This window comes from Venturia canescens, chromosome 3, assembly GCF_019457755.1.
Source record: "Venturia canescens isolate UGA chromosome 3, ASM1945775v1, whole genome shotgun sequence".
NCBI lineage: Eukaryota > Metazoa > Arthropoda > Insecta > Hymenoptera > Ichneumonidae > Venturia > Venturia canescens.
Genome location: NC_057423.1, coordinates 24,215,866 through 24,235,671, shown reverse-complemented (window position 1 = coordinate 24,235,671; position 19,806 = coordinate 24,215,866). Strand labels below are relative to the sequence as shown.

At 37.1% G+C, this 19,806-nt stretch overlaps 1 protein-coding gene across 1 annotated transcript; it reads right to left on the bottom strand.

Annotated features, from left to right (window-relative positions):
• Positions 1–2,975: 2,975 nt before the first annotated feature.
• LOC122407874 (uncharacterized) lies at positions 2,976–7,226 on the bottom strand. Its single transcript, XM_043414344.1, has 12 exons — positions 6,756–7,226; positions 6,572–6,664; positions 6,355–6,477; positions 6,041–6,151; positions 5,614–5,907; positions 4,985–5,125; positions 4,816–4,905; positions 4,451–4,708; positions 4,227–4,345; positions 3,949–4,119; positions 3,414–3,738; positions 2,976–3,333 (listed from the first exon to the last, which is right to left on the bottom strand). Exons 1-10 carry the CDS (start codon positions 6,855–6,857, stop codon positions 4,104–4,106), a joined length of 1,347 nt encoding a protein of 448 aa, XP_043270279.1. The 5' UTR covers positions 6,858–7,226; the 3' UTR covers positions 2,976–3,333; positions 3,414–3,738; positions 3,949–4,103.
• Between the last annotated feature and the right edge of the window lie 12,580 nt (positions 7,227–19,806).

Here is a 19,806-nt window from a genome sequence, read left to right as displayed (position 1 = left end):
GGTATGCAAACACAAATTTTGATAACAAAACTTATAGAATGACATGTATGTTGAGTATTTCCACTTTGCAAACTACAAATATGGAATTATTATAAAAAAAATTCATTCCGATAAGTCTACTGTTGCTCAGTTTTGGATGCGATCAAATATGATGCCTACCAACATCCCCAGAAACTTACAGAATTGCTGAATGCAATGTGCGCTATGTCATTTTAATGTAACATCATGACTTTTGACAACTTTTCATTATAATGCTGTAGATTCGGATCATTAAAATACTGCAAAAATCTGCAAACTATACAATTCAAATACTGTGCCATTCATTTCACATTTTGACTCTAACTGTAACATCTATATGAAGTAAAAAATTGATTATAAAAGTCTTCAGTTGCTCATTTATGGATAGATTTGAAATTGCTGTCTTCGAAGCTCATTGCGCAGATACATTGAACCGCAGCAGATACCTGCGAACTCTGAAATTTCTGTGGATAAATATACCTAGGGAAAAAAAGGTTGGGACAAGTACATTGATAGTCTCTTGTTTCTGGATGACATAGAAAAAAGACTCAGAACCAGGAAAAAAATTCTATAGAAATAATAAACGAAAAATTGAAAAGTTCAAAAAATTCAACAAAAATAAAAAATAATCGAAAAAAATTCTGTAAGGAAAAATAAAAAATTTTCAAGAAAATTCATAAATATTGGACAAATTGAAAAATGTACTATTCAAGTTACATGCAGTATAAAAATGTATGATATCAATTGGAGGCCAAGTTTTTATTGATAATTTGGAATATTTATCGAACAAATCGGAAACTTTAATTGAAATTCATGATAATTATTTTCAAGAAAAAAGTTAATGAAAAAAAGTCATAACGGAAGTTACGTGCAGTACTAAAATGTATTATATCAATTCGAGGTCAAGTATTTATCAGTTATTCGAAATATAATCTCCGGCGACAAATGAGTGTTGAGAATCCTTGTCGGGCTCACAAAGTTTTATCAAAATTACTAAAAAATTAATGAAAATAAAATCATTAAAAATTCACATGAAAGTCATTCGTTACTTCAACAAGGTACACACTTTAAAGAATCGATTCCCCTCCGACTTTCACGATCTCCTGGTATTATTCACAGCATTCAACTTCGATTGGATTGGTACAAATTATGTTCAAATACGTCTTAAACTTACTTGTCCGGCCCATCACTTTTTATTCAAATTGCTTATTCGAAAACAAATCAAAAACGACGTTAATGCATGTGTTAATATTAAGGAACAGTAATTCCCGAAAAAATAATTTTCCTTCGAATCACTCTTGTCAAAATGAAACGAAAATGAAAGATGAAGTTGATTAATCTATTTATATTATATGGATTCATAATTCACAACAAAATCATTTTTCTCCAAATTCCAGGACTCCACGTGTCGTACTCGATTAGTGATATTTATCAAAATGTGTACGTGTCTATAGAAAAAAAACATTTCATGGCTGAGTAGGTTCGAAAATTTCTAGTAATGTGCCTGATTATTTCTCATTTTCATTGGTTCTTACCGAATGGTATGTGTTCACTGAAGAAAATGAGAAGTGGATATTGCTATACGAACTTGCGAACAATCAAGTTCAAATTACTTGCAGATATTATTTTTATTTCCATTTCTATCCATTTTATTATATTTGTCATTATAGAACAGTCCTGATTTGTTTTCGAATGAGCAATTTGAATAAAAAGTGATGGGCCGGACAAGTAAGTTTAAGACGTATTTGAACATAATTTGTACCAATCCAATCGAAGTTGAATGCTGTGAATAATACCAGGAGATCGTGAAAGTCGGAGGGGAATCGATTCTTTAAAGTGTGTACCTTGTTGAAGTAACGAATGACTTTCATGTGAATTTTTAATGATTTTATTTTCATTAATTTTTTAGTAATTTTGATAAAACTTTGTGAGCCCGACAAGGATTCTCAACACTCATTTGTCGCCGGAGATTATATTTCGAATAACTGATAAATACTTGACCTCGAATTGATATAATACATTTTAGTACTGCACGTAACTTCCGTTATGACTTTTTTTCATTAACTTTTTTCTTGAAAATAATTATCATGAATTTCAATTAAAGTTTCCGATTTGTTCGATAAATATTCCAAATTATCAATAAAAACTTGGCCTCCAATTGATATCATACATTTTTATACTGCATGTAACTTGGATAGTACATTTTTCAATGTCTTCAATATTTATGAATTTTTTTGAAATTTTTTTATTTTTCTTTACAGAATTTCGTTTTATTCAGAATTTAGCGACGCCCTGACTACTCAGACGACCTTGGTGGAAGGTCGTTATGACTCCGAAGGTATACTTTTCTAATTTCGTGACCTCGTTGATGAGGGTCAATACGACCATGACGTCACTTCCGTTCGAGGTCGTAACGATTTTTAATGAGGTCATTACGACTTTATACCATTCAGCTGCAAGCTCATCTGCAAGCTCTTAGATAGTCGTAATGACCTTTGAGATAACAGTTACGACCCTTCTACCGGGTTTCGTCTCCAGGTCGCAATGATTTCCGAGACAGCAGTTACGACCCTCCTACCGGGTTTTATCCCCAGGTCGCAATGACCTCAGAGTAAGCCGTTACGGCCCTTCTGCCGGATTTCGCCCCACGTCACAATGACCTCTAAACAAGCAGTTACAACCCTCCTACTGGGTTTCGTCCCCAGGTCGCAATGACCTCCGAACGAGTAGTTACGACCCTCCTACAGTTTTTCGTCTCAGGTCGCAATGACCTCCGAAGAAGCAGTTACGACTCTCCTGCAGGGCTGCTTCCACAGGTCGCAATGACCTCCGAGAGGTCCTTATTACTCATGTCGAGCTCCGTGAATGAGCAGATCTCTCCTTTAAGTGGATTCATGAATCTTTGTGAGCTCCTTACATGCAAGTTTCACATAAATCAACTCTGCATTAGATACCGGTTAGTACTGGTATTTACTATCCGTTTCGTCCACTCTCATGGAGATGGATTGGAGGGCACATGTGTATTTTTTTTTTATCACATTACAACAAAATGCAATCGCGGTTTACAATCACAATATGTTCGGTCAACAATAAACTAAGATTATTCATGTAGCGGATCATCTTCGGACTGAGAATCCTGTGACTCGGTCCTTTGGCGTTCTCTGGCTAGTCTGAGTACTTCTGCTGTTGCGAGTATCCTTTTACTGTTGTACCGGTTCGATTTTAACTTTACTGCCATTATTTTCCTCCCTTCGGCGTGCGTCGTGAAGCCGTCGGTTGGAATCCGCTTCTTTTTTTGCAGAGCAAAACATAAATCTGTGTGGTAATGAAAATGCGTGATAATATATTTCACACACTATTAAATTTTACTTACATTATTAAGTAGTTATTTTTACCTATAAGACCATTGACCGTTTTTTGCGGGATTTGTTTTCGTCCTGTGCCCGCATTTTTCTTATTGTCCATTAGTACAAGGTTTTTCTGCTCCTCCTTGCTCCAATAGCCGTCAATGAGAATGTTCAACCTTCGGCGCATATTGAGTGCTCCACAAGCCTTTATAATTACCAATTGAGGTATAACGATGCCAGGAACGAGTTCAACATTTCCATCCCGTGATGGTTCCATAGAAGCCTGCAGCGAATTTCCTCGGGATTGTTCTTCTTCCAGTTGTTTCTGGAGCCTTGCAATATCGCGCGTAAACTTTTCTGTTGTTTCAACAATCTGTGTACAAAGTTTCAAAATATTACAAAATAATATTGAATGGTGGACAACGACCCAGTGTAATGCGATCTAAAAAAAGGGGTGAACAATTATTCACTTCAAGCAGTAACCTAGATAACTGTCATTAACATCGTTAGATAAACCTAGATAAATGCGATTAACATTGTTATTTTTCCCATGACTATAACGGTAGAGAATGCCGATTTTAACCTTTTGAGCAGTGCGCCTCATTTTTCCCTCCCTTTTACGATCGGCTGAGTACTCCTGATTTTTTTCTTTATCCTCGTTTGCAGAAAGATTTTCATCATCCTCCTCACCAGTCTCGAACGATGTACGTGTAGATCCAGTTTTACCAGTTTTATTTTTTATCGCTTTTTCATTCTATAAACAGCAGTTATTAAATATTTAATATTGTACACACGACTGTTCACGCTACGATCGTTTTAATACAACCATTATATATGTTACTTCGTATCTGAATCCATTACCTTAGTGGCAATAAGTTCATGTGTTTTCTGACGTTTTTTTTGGAGCTACATCGAGAATCAAATTCTAGACTTTTCGATGAGCCTTCGCAAGGATCGATATCATTGCGAAAATCGTAAATCTGCAAAGAAAAAGTTTTTCAGTACGTTGTTGAATTTCGTTGATCAATGTACGATTTAACGACAATAATTTTTTTTCATAAAGATTTTTGGATAATGATTTGAACCTTCGATGCGATATCATTTATCGAGCGTGTCTTTGTTATTGTTGAAGTAACAACCGATTTTTCGGTAACATTTCTTGGTGTTTTCGCCGGTCGTTTCAAACATCTCAGATCGCTAACATAATAGTCAACTTTCTTGAGAATTTCATCCGCAGTCATCTTCTTTGGGGCAATACGTTCCGTTTTTTCTTCACAATACATTGTCGGGTTCTGCTCATTATTATTCGCAGTAGGTGTTACTGGAGAAACGTTTTGATTCGTCTGGAATGAGTTTAATTTCATCGTATCGTGCAACCATTACATATTCAGCTGTTCCTTCCCTTAGTACATGAAATATTTTTATTATCGGGAAACATGTTTTTTCTCACCACAGGGCTGGGCGATGAGGAGTCATATTTAAACTCTAACTTCATTCTTCGTCGATCTGATTTTTTTACCGGAGTGTGATCATCCTCAACCTAATTGTAAGAATTCATAACATTATTTGAGTTTTCGTCGTAACACTTCCCCATCGTAATTAAAAAATGTATATTGTACCTTTCGATTACTAGCTTCTCTTTTATATTTAATTTGTTCTTTTTCCTCTTTCACGAGTACATAGCTGCCTTTCGGTAATATTTTTGTTTCAACGATCGTCGGCTTGTTTCTTGAAGTAATCATTTCATCATCACCATGGATCTGTTAAATCGTTTCCTCCAAATTCATATAGTGATTCATTATTCATTGCTAAATTAGATTTATAAATTAGATTAGAATTTTTAATTTAGCATTAATTCGGAATGTTGTTGATGATGATGATGATGATAATGTCATCGGAATGCTATGAAGCTTGAACCTTTTAGCAATCTAATTTCATTCAATATACATGAAGTTTCTCGATAACGTTCTATTTACACGAACGAACGCTGATCTTGAGTCTTTTTCATTGTCAATTTATCCCAACGAATCAATACCTTTCGATTATCATAAAAGTTTGTATGAATCCGTTTGCTTCCAACGCAACCGTTGACGTTCGTATTATTAGCATTCTTGGATTTATTTTCAAGTCAGCTCGCATCTTGTCGCAATATATTACCAGTTCGCTATTTGACGATTGATGTAATGATCGATAATATTATTTGTCATACTTATACATTTATATTTATATTTACTTATGTATTTCTTACCTTCAGGTGACTGTTTTCTAACGTATTATTTATACTTGCAGGATTCACTTTATTTGATACGTTTTCATCGTCGGTATCAGGCATATCTGTTTCATTTTCGTATGTCGTAATGTCATCCTCCGGAATCTTTGGCGACCCTTCTACAAGCGTCGACTCGGCATCAAATAGCTCTATAACATTTATTTCAGGTTCGACATCTGAGGATTTATCCTCATGATTCGTTCTCCGTTCTTCATTCGCGCTATTGCCTGCAAAGACACTGGGACTTTCGTCATCATTTATCGCAGATTGTTCCTATGACACATTCAATTGACTTCATTATTCAGCAGTATTAGCATGGCTTTTCATTTCCGTTTGCTAGAAACAATACTCGAGTGAAATCGGTGTAACTCTGCGAACACAGGTTAATACACAATTTCGTACTTACGATCCAAAACGGCTGCGACGAATATGGATGGTCAATTAATAGGAAATTGGTATTTTGAAACCCCTCCTGTACCTCGTTCTCCGTGGTTTTATTCTTCGACGACAAGGTATTCTGCAAATTTCTCTTATCAATTGCGCTACCTGCATGCTTCTCGAGGTTGATATGTATATATGACAGTGTTAAATTTGTTAACATGTTTTAGTAATATATCCGTTTTTCATGACAGCTGTAGTCTCATTGGTAATAATTTTTTGTATCCGCTCATACGTGTCCTACAGATATCCATTACAATTTTTTCAATATTTATTTCATACTTGAGTGACTGTTGTGTTCGTATCTTCTTTCTTGTTACTATCCTCAACCACGTCGTCATTATCGGAGAGATACGGACTTATTTGAATTCTGCGCCACTTATTACGTCTGCTTCGTACCGGAATCTTACAATTTGAAAATACGATAAATATTAGCAGCTATTTCGGTTTTAAATATTTGCAATGTTATGTCTCAGAAATGTGGTAATCATCTACTAACCTCGTCTTCATTATCTGTCATGTCATCACTCGGTACTATTTTAACCGATCGACGTTCACATGGCTCATGTTCCTTATCATCCGAGTTGGTAACCTGCCGTAATATGTAATCAATTTTTATTCTTACAGCCATTCTTTTTTGATCCTCTGTTTAATCAAAGTTACAATAACGATCGTCTATTTACCGGTAAAATTTCTTGAAAGATACTTGAAAGCTGGTTTTCCACAATGTGGCTCCTTTCTTTTTTATATTTGTCTATCTGCTTCTGAAATTTTAGTATAAACATTGAATGATATTTTTGGAATCAGTTTTATATTCGGTTGAGGCGGTACAGCTGTTCGTTATTTTGTCATTCCGGTTGTGCCACAATGCTTCATTTCACGCATCGGATTAACTAACTGCCGGCCAGTTGGATTTCCTCCATATCATACCAGATAATTCACGCACTATGATCTCTCAGTTAGCAAGCATATTCGACGCCCAACGCTTTCCAATTTGATAATATTTTATACTACATGTAAATACATCTATTTAACCTCTCTGTGACCAGTTATATATATCTAAGCACCTACTAGCCTTACTTGAGTACCCACAGATATTTGCAAAAATTTGGTTGCATGCTTATATTTCAAACGTTTATTAGCAAATCGATCGTCATCTATAATCCCATACGTCAGTTTATTTTGATTGATGCTTTGCATGCATTATCAACGTTAGGGTTCACGCATGGAGACGAGATCCATTTATTACTTGGCTCGTATTGCATATCAAGCATTCCTATTGCATACTTATCACAGGATCCGTAATTGCTTTTGCCAGCGCATTCGTTCTTTCACTCGGCCACGTTCGTGGATGGTCTGCTCAATTTGGTTACGCATCGCAGCAGTTCACCATCATCACGTGTACCATTCTACTATAGTGTACGGTTTCCAGGTAATGTTTCTCGGTAACGCAGTATGTAATTTTTCGAAGATGCTCCAATTATGCACGTAATATTTTTTCGAATCCCTAAAAATGATTTGATCGAAATTGTTATCTTCCTCTCGGCAGTGTTAATGGCCTTATCATTTATGACCTTCGGATATATTTTCTTATTGTTTTATGCGTATTCGAACTCTCCATCCATTGCCGTTGCCTGATCGATCAAGTTCACAGCGTTCTTCCGACGACTTTATCATTGTTGGTAGTGGTTACTGGGATTTTACGTTGGTATTAGTGCCGCTTGGGTTTTTTGGGCCGCCATTTCTACGCGATGGTTAGTTTCCCACCCGTGACTAAACGGCTTGCATCGCTGGCATACAGCGGCTTCCGTTTCTCTAACTCGATTGCTTTGGAAGGTCGCCCGCCTACCCATAATTCCAGTTTTATTATACTACATTCGTTTGTTATAAAAATTTCGGTATGGTACTTATCTTCTGTACTTCTTTCAATACGCCTCATTGTTTTTTCGCTGTAGTTACAAAATAGTGTCCCAATGTAGCAAACAGGTACTTCATATCTTTTACTAAACGATTATTCAGCACGTGGAGTAATGGCCGCTTTGCCACGTTTTCGTCGTGCTTGCAATTGCAAATAACGTTGATTCCTTCGTCGACACTTAACTCATTTTGGAACATGGATATTTATTCATTTACGTCGCTATTAATTACGCCAAATAATGAATTTTCATTAAAGTGCACAGTATAGGTGCTATTTCGTTAATATAATTTTTGACCATTGATTCGGCTGCCCTTACGTTATTATTTTTGTACTCTCAGTGTTCCCTGTACGTATTGCACAGTTTTTATTTCAAGTTTGTTTTTTTTCCAAAATCTTTCTATTTGGGAATTACCGACAATAATAACATCCAAGTGAACAGAGCACTATCTACTTTTACGCAATCTACTTATGTGTAAATTTGCAAGAAAGTTTTATATTCAGAATTGTTATGCGCCTAGATAATTGGAAATATGTGTTACAAGACTACGCCAATATATTGCCATCGTTAATTCTTGCAAGTCATCAACTACATTTACGTTTTTACATATTTCATCTACACACTACAACTTCAACTATCAGTACTAGTATAGGGGCTAGGCCGGTTCTAAGCCAGGGATCTCAGGGGGGTGCGGGAACGGGGGAGCGCGGGGTCTGCAGCGGGGGGGTAGGGTCTGCAGCGGGCGAGGGGTCTGTAGAGGGGACCGTCAGGAGAGAGATGGAAGATGAATGTGAGAGAGATGGGAAAAATGATCCGCAGTGGTGGTGGCAGGGTCTGTAGTGGGGGAGTTTGTAGAGGGATCACCAAGCGGGGGTGGAGAAGAGAGATGAATGAATGGGTGTAAAAGAGAAGGAAAATGGGAGTTGGGGAAATATTGTTTTTAATATTGCATACGCTTGACAAAATTTATCAAAAACTAGAATTTTATTACAATAAATTTCCATGGAATGAACGTATGCATTAGTAAATTAATTAAATATATAGATTGAAAATACTATTTACTCTATTTTAACATTATAATACAATTTACAGATAAACATATATATTTTTTTTTTTAACTCTATGTCGCTCCATTTCCTGGAACACAAAGAAAAAAAACCCAAATTCTTAATTTTCTGTTTTTTTTTTCATTGCGAAAAAAAAGGGTAATGATCAAAACTACTTACCATTATTTTTTACACACTCCGCATGTATTATACGCGATGAAGAGTGTGAGCGGCCGATCACAGTTGTAACACCAGAGGTCTCCCAAGACCTCGTAGGGCCCGACGTGGTGTTCAAAGTGGGCCACAGCACGCCCATAGGTTTCCGGGTCCCGTATGAAACAATCGACACAAATGCGATTCTGCATACGGTCTGCATAATAAGATTTTATTCTGCAGACCCGGTCTGACGGTACCATGGCCAACGCCGTCGGTCGTGACAGCAGCCGTTGAGTCGATTCCCCTTCATCGACAGAGGAATCTGACTCGAAACCGTCGTCAGGTGGATTACCCTCCGCCGGCTCGATCTCGTGGAACTCCACGTCCTGACCGTAATATTGAAAGTCGCGCTCCATTTCATCGAGCATGTCGAGGACTTCATCGTCCTCAACATTGTCCTCGAGTTCAATATCATCACCACCACCACCACCATGATATGCGAAATCGTCATCCTCATCCGGCATATCGTTTATGTCGTTATTGGCAATTCCGACATCGTCGTCATCGTCGTTGGAGATGTCAATAACCATCACATCGTGTCCTTCATCACGCACATGATAATTTACAGGATTGTTGTCCTCACAAACTTCGACACTGTCTTCCGAAATGTCAACAACTATCACATCATCTACTTCACGCACTGCACTATCGTTATCTATGAGATCAACGATCTCCACAGCACTTTCAAATGATTTTGCGCTCTGAGACATTTTTTTTTTCTTGTGGAAAAAAAAATGAAAATTTGTAGCAATGAGACGGGTGAAGTCTTCGAAGGTTTTTCGCGGAGTGATTATTTTGCCATAAGGGAAATGCCCTTTTTAAAACGTTTACAGGAGAAAAAGGTGGGGGGGAATATTGACACAATAGGGTGAAATTTTCAAGCCTTGCCACTTCCGTAGGCTACATCTTCTAGGAGACGTGGAGCGACTTTTCCCATTGTAAAATCGTATTCGATTACGATTGAGAAAGCATTTGAAAAAAAAAATGTCAACCTAGAAATTTTTACTCAATGAGAGGGTGCTCACCCACATCCTTTCCCTTGACCTATTATTCACGTAGACTGATGTGGCAAAAGTAAAGGCAAACTAATTTCCATTTTCACGAAATTTTCATTCTTATGCTACCATAATATGAGAACAGGTGACTACGTGAAAAGAGCGGCCACAACATTTCTTCGCAGTAACATGAAAGATTATCTCAGATAATCTCAATGTCTTCTAGGAGACGTGGAGCGACTTTTCACATTGTAAAATCGTATTCGAACACAATTTGAAACATAGTGTTTGGAAAAAAGTCCAGCTAGAAATTTTTACTCAACGGGAGGGTGCTCACCCACATCCTTCCCCTTTGACTTATTGTTCATGTAGACTGATGTAACGAAAGTATAAACCTGCTAATTTCCATTTCCATTAAATTTTCTATCTTACACTCCCACAATGCTGACTATATGAATAAAAAAAAAAGCTGTCACATTTTTTTCAAAACATTTTTTTTTCACAGTGACATAAAAGAAAAAAATTCAACAGACTTGCATTTCTAGCACCACATTTTTCTCCCCTCCGCCTTGTTAACAAAAAAAAAAAAAATTGTTGACTTCACGGGGAAAAAAAGCAGCAACATTTCTTCGTGATAACAAAGGAAGAAAAAAAAATTTGAAACTAATAGATTTACATCGCTATGTCTGCATCTTCCCATTCATATTTTAAACTCTCACCTTATTAAGAAAAAATAGCTTCGTGGAAAAAAAATAAAGTAGCAACATTTTCAATGTTTTTCATGCTAACATAGAAAGAAAATATTCAAATAAGTTTACATCAATACTCTCACATTTTTTTTTTCCCCCCACATTCATGCACCCCACCTACCATCAAAATGTGCATCGCATTAATCGTAAATATATAAGAGAGATGATCATGATTTTGTTAGCAACATTTTCAAAGTTTTCACACTTTGCGACGGATCGTCTTCCATTAAAGATCTATCCCGCTTAGTGAGCAGCCAACTGAGCAGCAAGAATCATAAAAAATATATTTGTGATCGGTAAGTAAATTTCTATACTCATATGTGCAACATTTTTTTTTTTTTCCCCTCAAAAATATATTCATGATCATTTTACAGGTGTTTGCAGTATTTTTCAATGGAGAGCAAGCTACGAGCTCATGAGGTGGATTGTGGCAAGATGAATGATTGTGCTATACGATTACCGGCGGAAAACGATAAATGGTTGGAATTCACAAACCATAATCGGAAGGAGCGCCTACCATTCATCGTTTATGCTGACCTGGAGTGCGTATTATAGAAGACTGGTGAGAGAGAAAGACAGATGAATAGGCAGCACCATCATAAAGTTTTTAGTATAGGCTTTTACGTTAGCTGTTCATACGACTCATCATTATCGGGATATTATTCACGTCGTAGTGAAGATTGTATTGGGTGGTTCGTTGAACAGTTGAAAGAATTGGCACTCCGCGTGGAAAAAATTTTACTAACGAATGTCCCGATGAAGGAATTATCGCCAGCGGAATGGAAAAAATTTCGAGAGGACGTAAATTGTCATATTTGTGAAAAACCCTTTGTTGAGAAAGAACAACGTGTACGCGATCATTGCCATCTAACGGGGCAGTTTCGAGGTCCGGCTCATGGCAATTGCAATTTAAATTACAAAAATTCATTTTTCATTCCAATTGTTTTTCACAATCTATCGGGCTACGACGCGCATTTCATAATAAAGGAGGTGGCCACAGCGTTTGAGGGGAAAATCGATTTACTCCCTTTAACAAAAGAAAAATACATTTCTTTTTCAAAAACAGTTAAATCATCGTCACATGACTATAGGAAACAGATAAGACTCCGTTTCATTGATTCATTCAAATTTATGAGTTCGAGTCTTGATAAATTAGCATCGCTCCTATTGATTGACCAACTTAAAGTTTTAAAATCACAATTTTCAAATATTTCACACGATGATTTCACTCTTTTGACGAGAAAAGGAGTCTTCCCGTATGAATACATAGACTGTTTTGAAAAATTAAATGATACAGAGCTTCCACCTCGGGATGCTTTTTACAGTTCTTTAGCAGACACAACAATTTCTGAAAGTGAATATCAACATGCACAAACAGTTTGGGAGCGATTTTCAATTCAAACGCTGGGGGAATATAGCGATCTTTATTTGAAAACGGATGTCCTTTTACTGGCAGACATTTTTGAAAATTTCCGAGTTAGTTCTCAACAAAGTTATGGGCTTGACCCAGCATATTATTTCACTCTCCCGGGGTACACCTGGGATGCTATGCTTAAATTTACTGGAATAAAATTTGAACTACTCACCGACATTGATATGGTATTGTTTATTGAGGAGGTATACGCGGGGGTTGTCAATGTTCGAGGAAATATGCACGTGCAAATAACAAGTACATGGAATCTTTCGATCCATCACAAGCTTCCACATACCTTATGTACTATGATGTAAATAATCTGTATGGAAGTGTAATGAAAATGCCATTACCGTATCGAGATTTTGAGTTTCTCGAAGACATCTCGAACTTTGATATAAACTCTCCAGATCCGACAAAAGGTTATATACTTGAAGTTGATTTGGAGTATCCGGCGCACTTGCATGACAAACACAAAGACTTGCCTTTTTGTCCTGAACATGGAAAACCACCGGGTAAGAAACAAGAAAAGTTACTTGCAACCGTTTTCGATAAAGAGCGCTATGTTATCCATTATCGAACTCTACAACACTGTCTAAGTCATGGACTCATACTCAAGAAAATACATAGGATATTGCAATTTGCTGAAGCTCCATGGCTGGCAGGCTACATTGATCTGAACACACAATTGCGAACGCGTGCAACGAATGATTTTGACAAAAATATGTATAAACTAATGAATAATGCAGTTTTCGGTAAAACGATGGAAGATGTGCGCGAACGTAAAAATGTTTCATTGTTAACAGAGTGGGATGGTAGATATGGAGCGGAAGCGATGATTGCAAAACCGAATTTCCACAGTCGCAGTATCTTTGGTGAAGACTTGATAGCCGTTGAATTGCGTAAGCTTGAGGTGAAATTTGACAAACCAATATACGTAGGCATGTCAATTCTCGATATATCGAAAACATGGCTGTATACGTTTCATCATGAGTTTATGACTCCAAAGTATGGGGATAAATGTTCAGTAATGTATACAGATACAGATAGTTTGATATATGAAATTGAGTGTGATGACGTTTATCGAGATATGCGAGAAAATATCTCCAAATTTGATACGAGTGACTATCCCATTGACAATGCTTACCATATTCCGCTTGTCAATAAAAAGGTTCCGGGTCTCATGAAGGACGAGAATAATGGATCCATTATGACGGAGTTTGTGGGGCTCAGGTCAAAAATGTATGCCACGCGTGTCGAGGGTAAAAAAGATGTAAAGAAGGTTAAGGGTGTGAAGAGCAATGTTGTTGCGAAAATAATAAACTTTGACGATTTTGTAAAATGTTTAAACGAAGAGACTGAAGTGACACGTTGCCAATCAGCAATTCGTTCAACATTACATCAGGTATATACCATCTCAGAAACAAAAATTGCCCTGAGCCCACATGATGACAAGTGTTATATTATACCGGGGACGGTGGAGACATTGGCGTGGGGTCACTACAAGATCCCCATGTACTCAAACATTTCCGAAGAAGAGATGCAGATTTAATATCTGTCAAAAATTTGATATAGTTGAAATGTAAATATGTATGTAAGCGTGAGAGAGAGAGAGAGAGAGAGAGAGAGAGAGAGAGAGAGAGAGATTGATTGATTGATTGATTGATATAATTTATTAAGCCTTGGACAATCGTCCTTGAGGCTAAGAATACAAAATAAAGTATAAAGTTGTAAATTTAATTAATATATAGACTAAAAATAACAGTTTACATTTAATATAAGAATATAATATAATACAATATAATACAATATAATTTAGACATAAGTGCTAGCATAGCTATATCACAATAATATAGGAATAAATAATGAGAAAATAAAAAACATAAATCATAACTATATTTAAAATTTTTAAGTGGCTACATTCTTAAGGTGCTTTGCGCATCCACAACATCAAATAAATACGAAAACAGGCGAGTCTTCAGAACATTCAGAGATGAAGAGCTGCGTATCAGATTAGGTAAGGAGTGCCAAAAGTAGATGGCAGCTATGACGAATGAATTTTTGAAAGTACTGGTACGATATGAAGGAATATGAAAAATATCAGCCTCCCTGCGATTACTGGTTCTGAGAGATGCATTTGCACGCGGGAAGAGATTAATGAGATAAGATGGTGCTTGGTTAGTCAAAATTCTGTAAACTAGGATACCCATAAAATAAAGTCTACGAGACTTTACAGATAGCCAGCGTAACTGTCTTCGGTATGGAGTGATGTGCTCATCGCGTTTTAAATTAAAAATATATCGGATGCTTGAGTTCAACAAAACCTCCAGCTTGGTGTTCAATTCTGCAGTAAGGTCATTGTAAACGATACAGCAGTAATCTATCACTGGAAATACCAGTGTAACCACTAAAGTAGTACGCACCTCAGTTGATAATGCATTTCTATTGTGTCTTAGACGGTACATTACACCGTTTAACCTGCTCGAGATGCTGTTTATGTGTTTTTTCCACGATAAATTCGATGACATGATAACACCTAGATTGCGAACATCGTGAACATAAGGGAGAGTCACACCATCAATACTTATGACAGGAAGATTGTTTACATTTAATTTATTTATGTACTTGCTGCTACCAAGTATAACAGCTTTTGATTTACCCAAATTAAGCTTCAGACCGTTTCTCACAGCGTAGTTGGAGATTGCTTTAACGTCTTGAGCTATGTTGTTTATTTCATCGATTATATTCAATGGGGAGCAACTTCGATATATTTGAGTGTCATCTGCAAAGATAAGATACTTGCTGTATGTCAAAACATTACCGATATCATTAATAAAAAGTGAAAATAAAAGGGGGCCAAGGACGGATCCTTGGGGTACACCCGATGTAGTTTTGGCCCATTCTGAGCAGATTCCCATTCTGTCAATACAAGCTTGAGATCGGTCAGTGAGATACGAATGAAAAAATTTTAAAACATTATCAGAAAAACCAAAGCTACGAAGCTTGGTGAGTAAATTTGAGTGTGATATTGTATCGAAAGCTTTACTGAAATCAAATAAAATTAAAATGGTTACTTTCCTGTCATCGACAGCTTCTCTTATGTCATGGCATAAGCGAAGTAGGGCTGTTTGTGTGCTGTATAGTCTGCGATAGGCTGACTGGTAAGGGTCAAGGAAATTGTGTCTCTCAAGAAAGGAAGATATTTGATTGAATATGCAGCGTTCAAAAAGCTTTGCTGATTCACTGAGGTTCGCAATCGGTCTGGTATCGGATGGTGAAGCTGGAGGGTTTGTTTTTATGAGTGGACGTATAAAAGCTTTTTTCCAAACGGATGGAAAATGAGCAAGCCGAAGACAGTTATTGAATACAGATACAAGTACCGGTAAAATATTAGTAAAACCCTTCTGCAATGCAAATGGCGAAATATTGTCAGGTCCAGGAGACAGAGAGGCAGACAATTTACTCGTCATAATGGCATGTAGAGAATTAATGGTAATCTCAGAAAATTCGAAAACCGGCCTGTTTTCATCTAGTAGCGACAAAGAATTCATGAATGAATTTAAAGAGCAAGGAGCTGTGGTGTTAGAGACTCGGACGTAATGTGCATTAAGTTCATCACGTGAGAAAAATGAGAATGGTGAACTAGAGTTTGTTCTAATCAAACCAAGTTTCGAGAGCTCACGCCATAAAGAAGCGGGATCTCTCGTGCTAGTCACTCTATCAAGGTAGAATTTGTTCCTGGCCTGTTTTATTTGCAAAGTGACTTGATTACGGAATTGTTTATAAATAGCCATATTTAGAATGCTACCTGAACGTTTGGCTTGTTTGTACATAGTATTTTTCTGCTTAATAAGTATCTTCAATTCATTTGTTAGCCATGGCGCAAGTGGCTTCTTTATCTTAAAAGTGCTAAGCGGGGCATGAATATCGAGGGAGACGAGTATCTGTTCACAAAAAGATTCTAACATGGTGTCAAGATTCGCGGTAGAATCGCATACATTAAATGATAAGAGGTTATTTTTCCTTAGTAAAAAATCTAGTGTTTCATTAAATTCCATATCGTTAAAATTTCTAAGAGTACGTTTAATAACTGTGTGTTGATTTGCGTGATTTATGGGAAAAACATAACGCAGAGCTAAGATATCATGGCCTGCAATGAAAGGGGTTTCAGATTTAATAAACGAGGCTATTTTATCAGGACTATCAATAATAAGAACATCGAGCCATGAGTCGGAACTTTTCGTGTGATGAGTGGTTTCAGATTCAATGATATGGAGAGCCTGTGAGAAAACAAGGTCTCTCAAGTAGTTGCCTTCGTAGTTGGAACAGGCTAGATCGCAATTTAAGTCTCCTGATATTACAATATTTTCGTAGAATGGAGAAAACCTCAGGAAATCTTCAATAAAATCGTGAAACAATAAGCCCTTAGGCCTCCTATACATGGAGACAAATAAAAGCATCGAGTTAGAAAGAGTGCGAATCTCAAGAAAAATATATTCAGGGGCATTTGTGAATTTAGTAGGTGAAGAAGCAAGAATCTTAACACCCAGGGATTCATGTACATAACATGCAACGCCGCCCCCTACTTTACCCTCTCTATCATTACGAATTAGTGTATAACCATCTAACTTGACCAGATCGTCGGAGAGTTGAGAATGAAGCCAAGTCTCACAGATAGAGATAATATGCGCAAAATTAAGTGAGAAGTGAGCTTTAATTTGATCGATATGGCCAAGCAGAGAGTTTGCATTAAACGAGGCTATGGTTAAAAGGTTCTCACAAAATACAATATTGTTGAGGGGGGCTGCAGAAACTTCAGGCGTTGACGTTGAGCGTGACGATGGTTTCCGTGGTTGTCAAGTAATCCTGGCGAAATCCGTTTCGGAGTTTATGGGAATAATCTCCGAGCCGTCCGTTTTTCGTATAAAGACTCCACGCGAAGTAGCCCAAGCGTATTTCCATCCGCGTTCCTTCGTAATAGAACGGACTCGGCCAAGAAATTGGTGCAATTGGGGAGGGAGAAACTCCTTTATAATAATGTTTCCGTTTGAGTTCGTAGAAAATACTTCATTTATGGAAAGAACTTTTTTCCTTCGTTTCTTTTGTAAAACTTCATTGCACACCGATGCAGATCTGAATCGAACCAAAAAAGATTTCGAACGAACTACGGATGAAGTTGATTTTTGACCACCAATAGTGCCTTGTGGTTTCTTGTCGAGACTGCGGATATCCATAATATCAGTTAGAGAGTCCGATGTGCCCAGAGAAGCAAAAATCTTTTCAACGAGCGTACGTGGAGTATCATTCAGGGTTGCAGGGAGATTTCGAATGACAATTCCTGGTGACGTGAGCTGCGCACACAAGTTTGTGACGTTGAACACTATGTCGTTCATCTGCGATTTTAAAGCAGTGTTTTCAGTGGCGATGTTTGTCGTCTGGTCACTGAGGGTTGTCATTTCAGCTCGTACCTCGGTAATAACAGCACCCATGTTGTCTTGGGTAGTCGCAAGAACCGAGACTTCATTTCGAAGAAGCGAAATATCCTGGACGACTCCATTTATGGTTTCAGTAAGGGATTCGAACCTTGACGTCATTTGGTTCTGCATTGACACTAAATTTGCATTTATTGCTGCAGAATTCGATTGGATCAGTCGCATAACATCCTCCAATGTAATGGGTGACGATGAAGTAGTAGCTGGAGAGACATGAGAATCAGAAGGTTTGCTCCAAAGACATGGACCACAGCAGAAACTCTTGAACTGAACATCATCATGAAGATCCAGTTCAAATTTAGTAGAGGCACATTGGATGTGAAAAGTTTCTTTACACGGACCCGTACAGACAACAACGTCATTTTTGGCCAAACGTTTACATATCGAGCAGTAACGTTTCGTCATTTTTTTTTTTTTTTTTTTTTTTTTTTTTTAACACGGTAATGACTACACAGACGTAAGATGTATCGACTTTGAATTTTCAAAATTCGTTCAGAGTAACAGTCTTATCGATCGATGGTAACGAAGATGACCAAACGGAGAAATTCAATGATCAGATGGATAAGGTAGTGACTATGTAGTTGAAAAACCGGATTCCGTCGCAGACCACTTCAGAGAGTACATTTAGACACCTGCTGATAATCGATCTAATATACCTCGATCACCGGTTGATGAAAAACAGTATGCCTGTGTTAGTCGATATCACTGACAGGTTGAGGTTAAGTAATCGACCCGCGCGCGATATCAAGTCAAGACGATAAAAAACGAATTTCGCTTAGATAAAACGGAACAACACACTGCGAAAAAAAATTAAAAAGTCACTGTGGGCTCCGATTTGTGCAAAAGTTAATCACAAAACTGTTTGACGACGGAAAGTGATAGCAGAGATTGCCACACAAACACATACAACAAGGAGTTCAAGTACAGTTGTAACTGTCAAATCGAAAAGAAATCACACGTAGAGTAAAAGTTAAAATATACATGAAAATACCCGATCGCACAAAAAGGTAAAAACAGCACAATGATTTAAAGCACTATTATTCACTGTTGTTGTACTATGATAAATTATACTGTTCGTTTTAATAGGTAAAAATACAACTTTATACGGAGCTGATAATTTCTACACTTTCCCGCTCAAGAGAGAGAGAGAGAGAGAGAGAGAGAGAGAGAGAGAGAGAGAATATTTTTGTTCAATATTGTACATTTTTGTGTCGAATAAAAAGAACCAGGTCTACAAGCCCCTTTTTTCATTCTACCTGCTTTTCTAAACTCAGACCTCTACAATATAAGGCTTGACCATACGAGTCTCGAGAATTGGAGGGGTATGCTATAGAAAGAAAAAAAAAAAATCAGCAAGTCCTTTTTTTCACATTTTTTTTTTATTTTTTCATTTTTACACATCATCCTTATTTATCCAACTATTGTGCGCGTCATCAAAACCTAACCATTTAACAAGCAACTGACTACCACGTTTTTTCAATACTTTTTCTACAAGATATATATCAGGATATTTAACAGGAAGTAGCTCTTGTTCGTAGAAACTGCCTGCAATAGGCTCCTCTTGATAATCTTTTATATTATATGTGACTGGATTGGTTTTTCTCACTTGATATAATGTGAAAATTTCCGTTGTCCAGTTTGGAGTATAACCTTTCTCAAATACATTCTTAAATTTACTTATACGCACTTTATCTCCAATTTTTAATTTAGCTCGCTTCTTTCCCACTGCAGTTTGATTGAAAACATTACGCAATAGTTGTTTCTCATTCGTTGCGTCAACATCTTTCGGTTTCATTCTAATCGTATGATGTATAGTATTATTATATTTTGTAATTAACATATCAAGAATATCGATCCATTTCCAGTTTCCGCGAAAACTAAATTGAATCCACATTTTATTCTTAAGTGT

What these genes read in the sequence shown, in the direction of transcription:
- LOC122407874 (XM_043414344.1), bottom strand. Translation starts at nt 6,857, where the DNA reads ATGTTTATACTAAAATTTCAGAAGCAGATAGACAAATATAAAAAAGAA. An exon ending in TGACAGATAATGAAGACGAG is followed by an intron (nt 6,478 to 6,571) that starts GTTAGTAGATGA and finishes TCAAATTGTAAG; the next exon opens with ATTCCGGTACGAAGCAGACG. An exon ending in CGTCGCAGCCGTTTTGGATC is followed by an intron (nt 5,908 to 6,040) that starts GTAAGTACGAAA and finishes AATGTGTCATAG; the next exon opens with GAACAATCTGCGATAAATGA.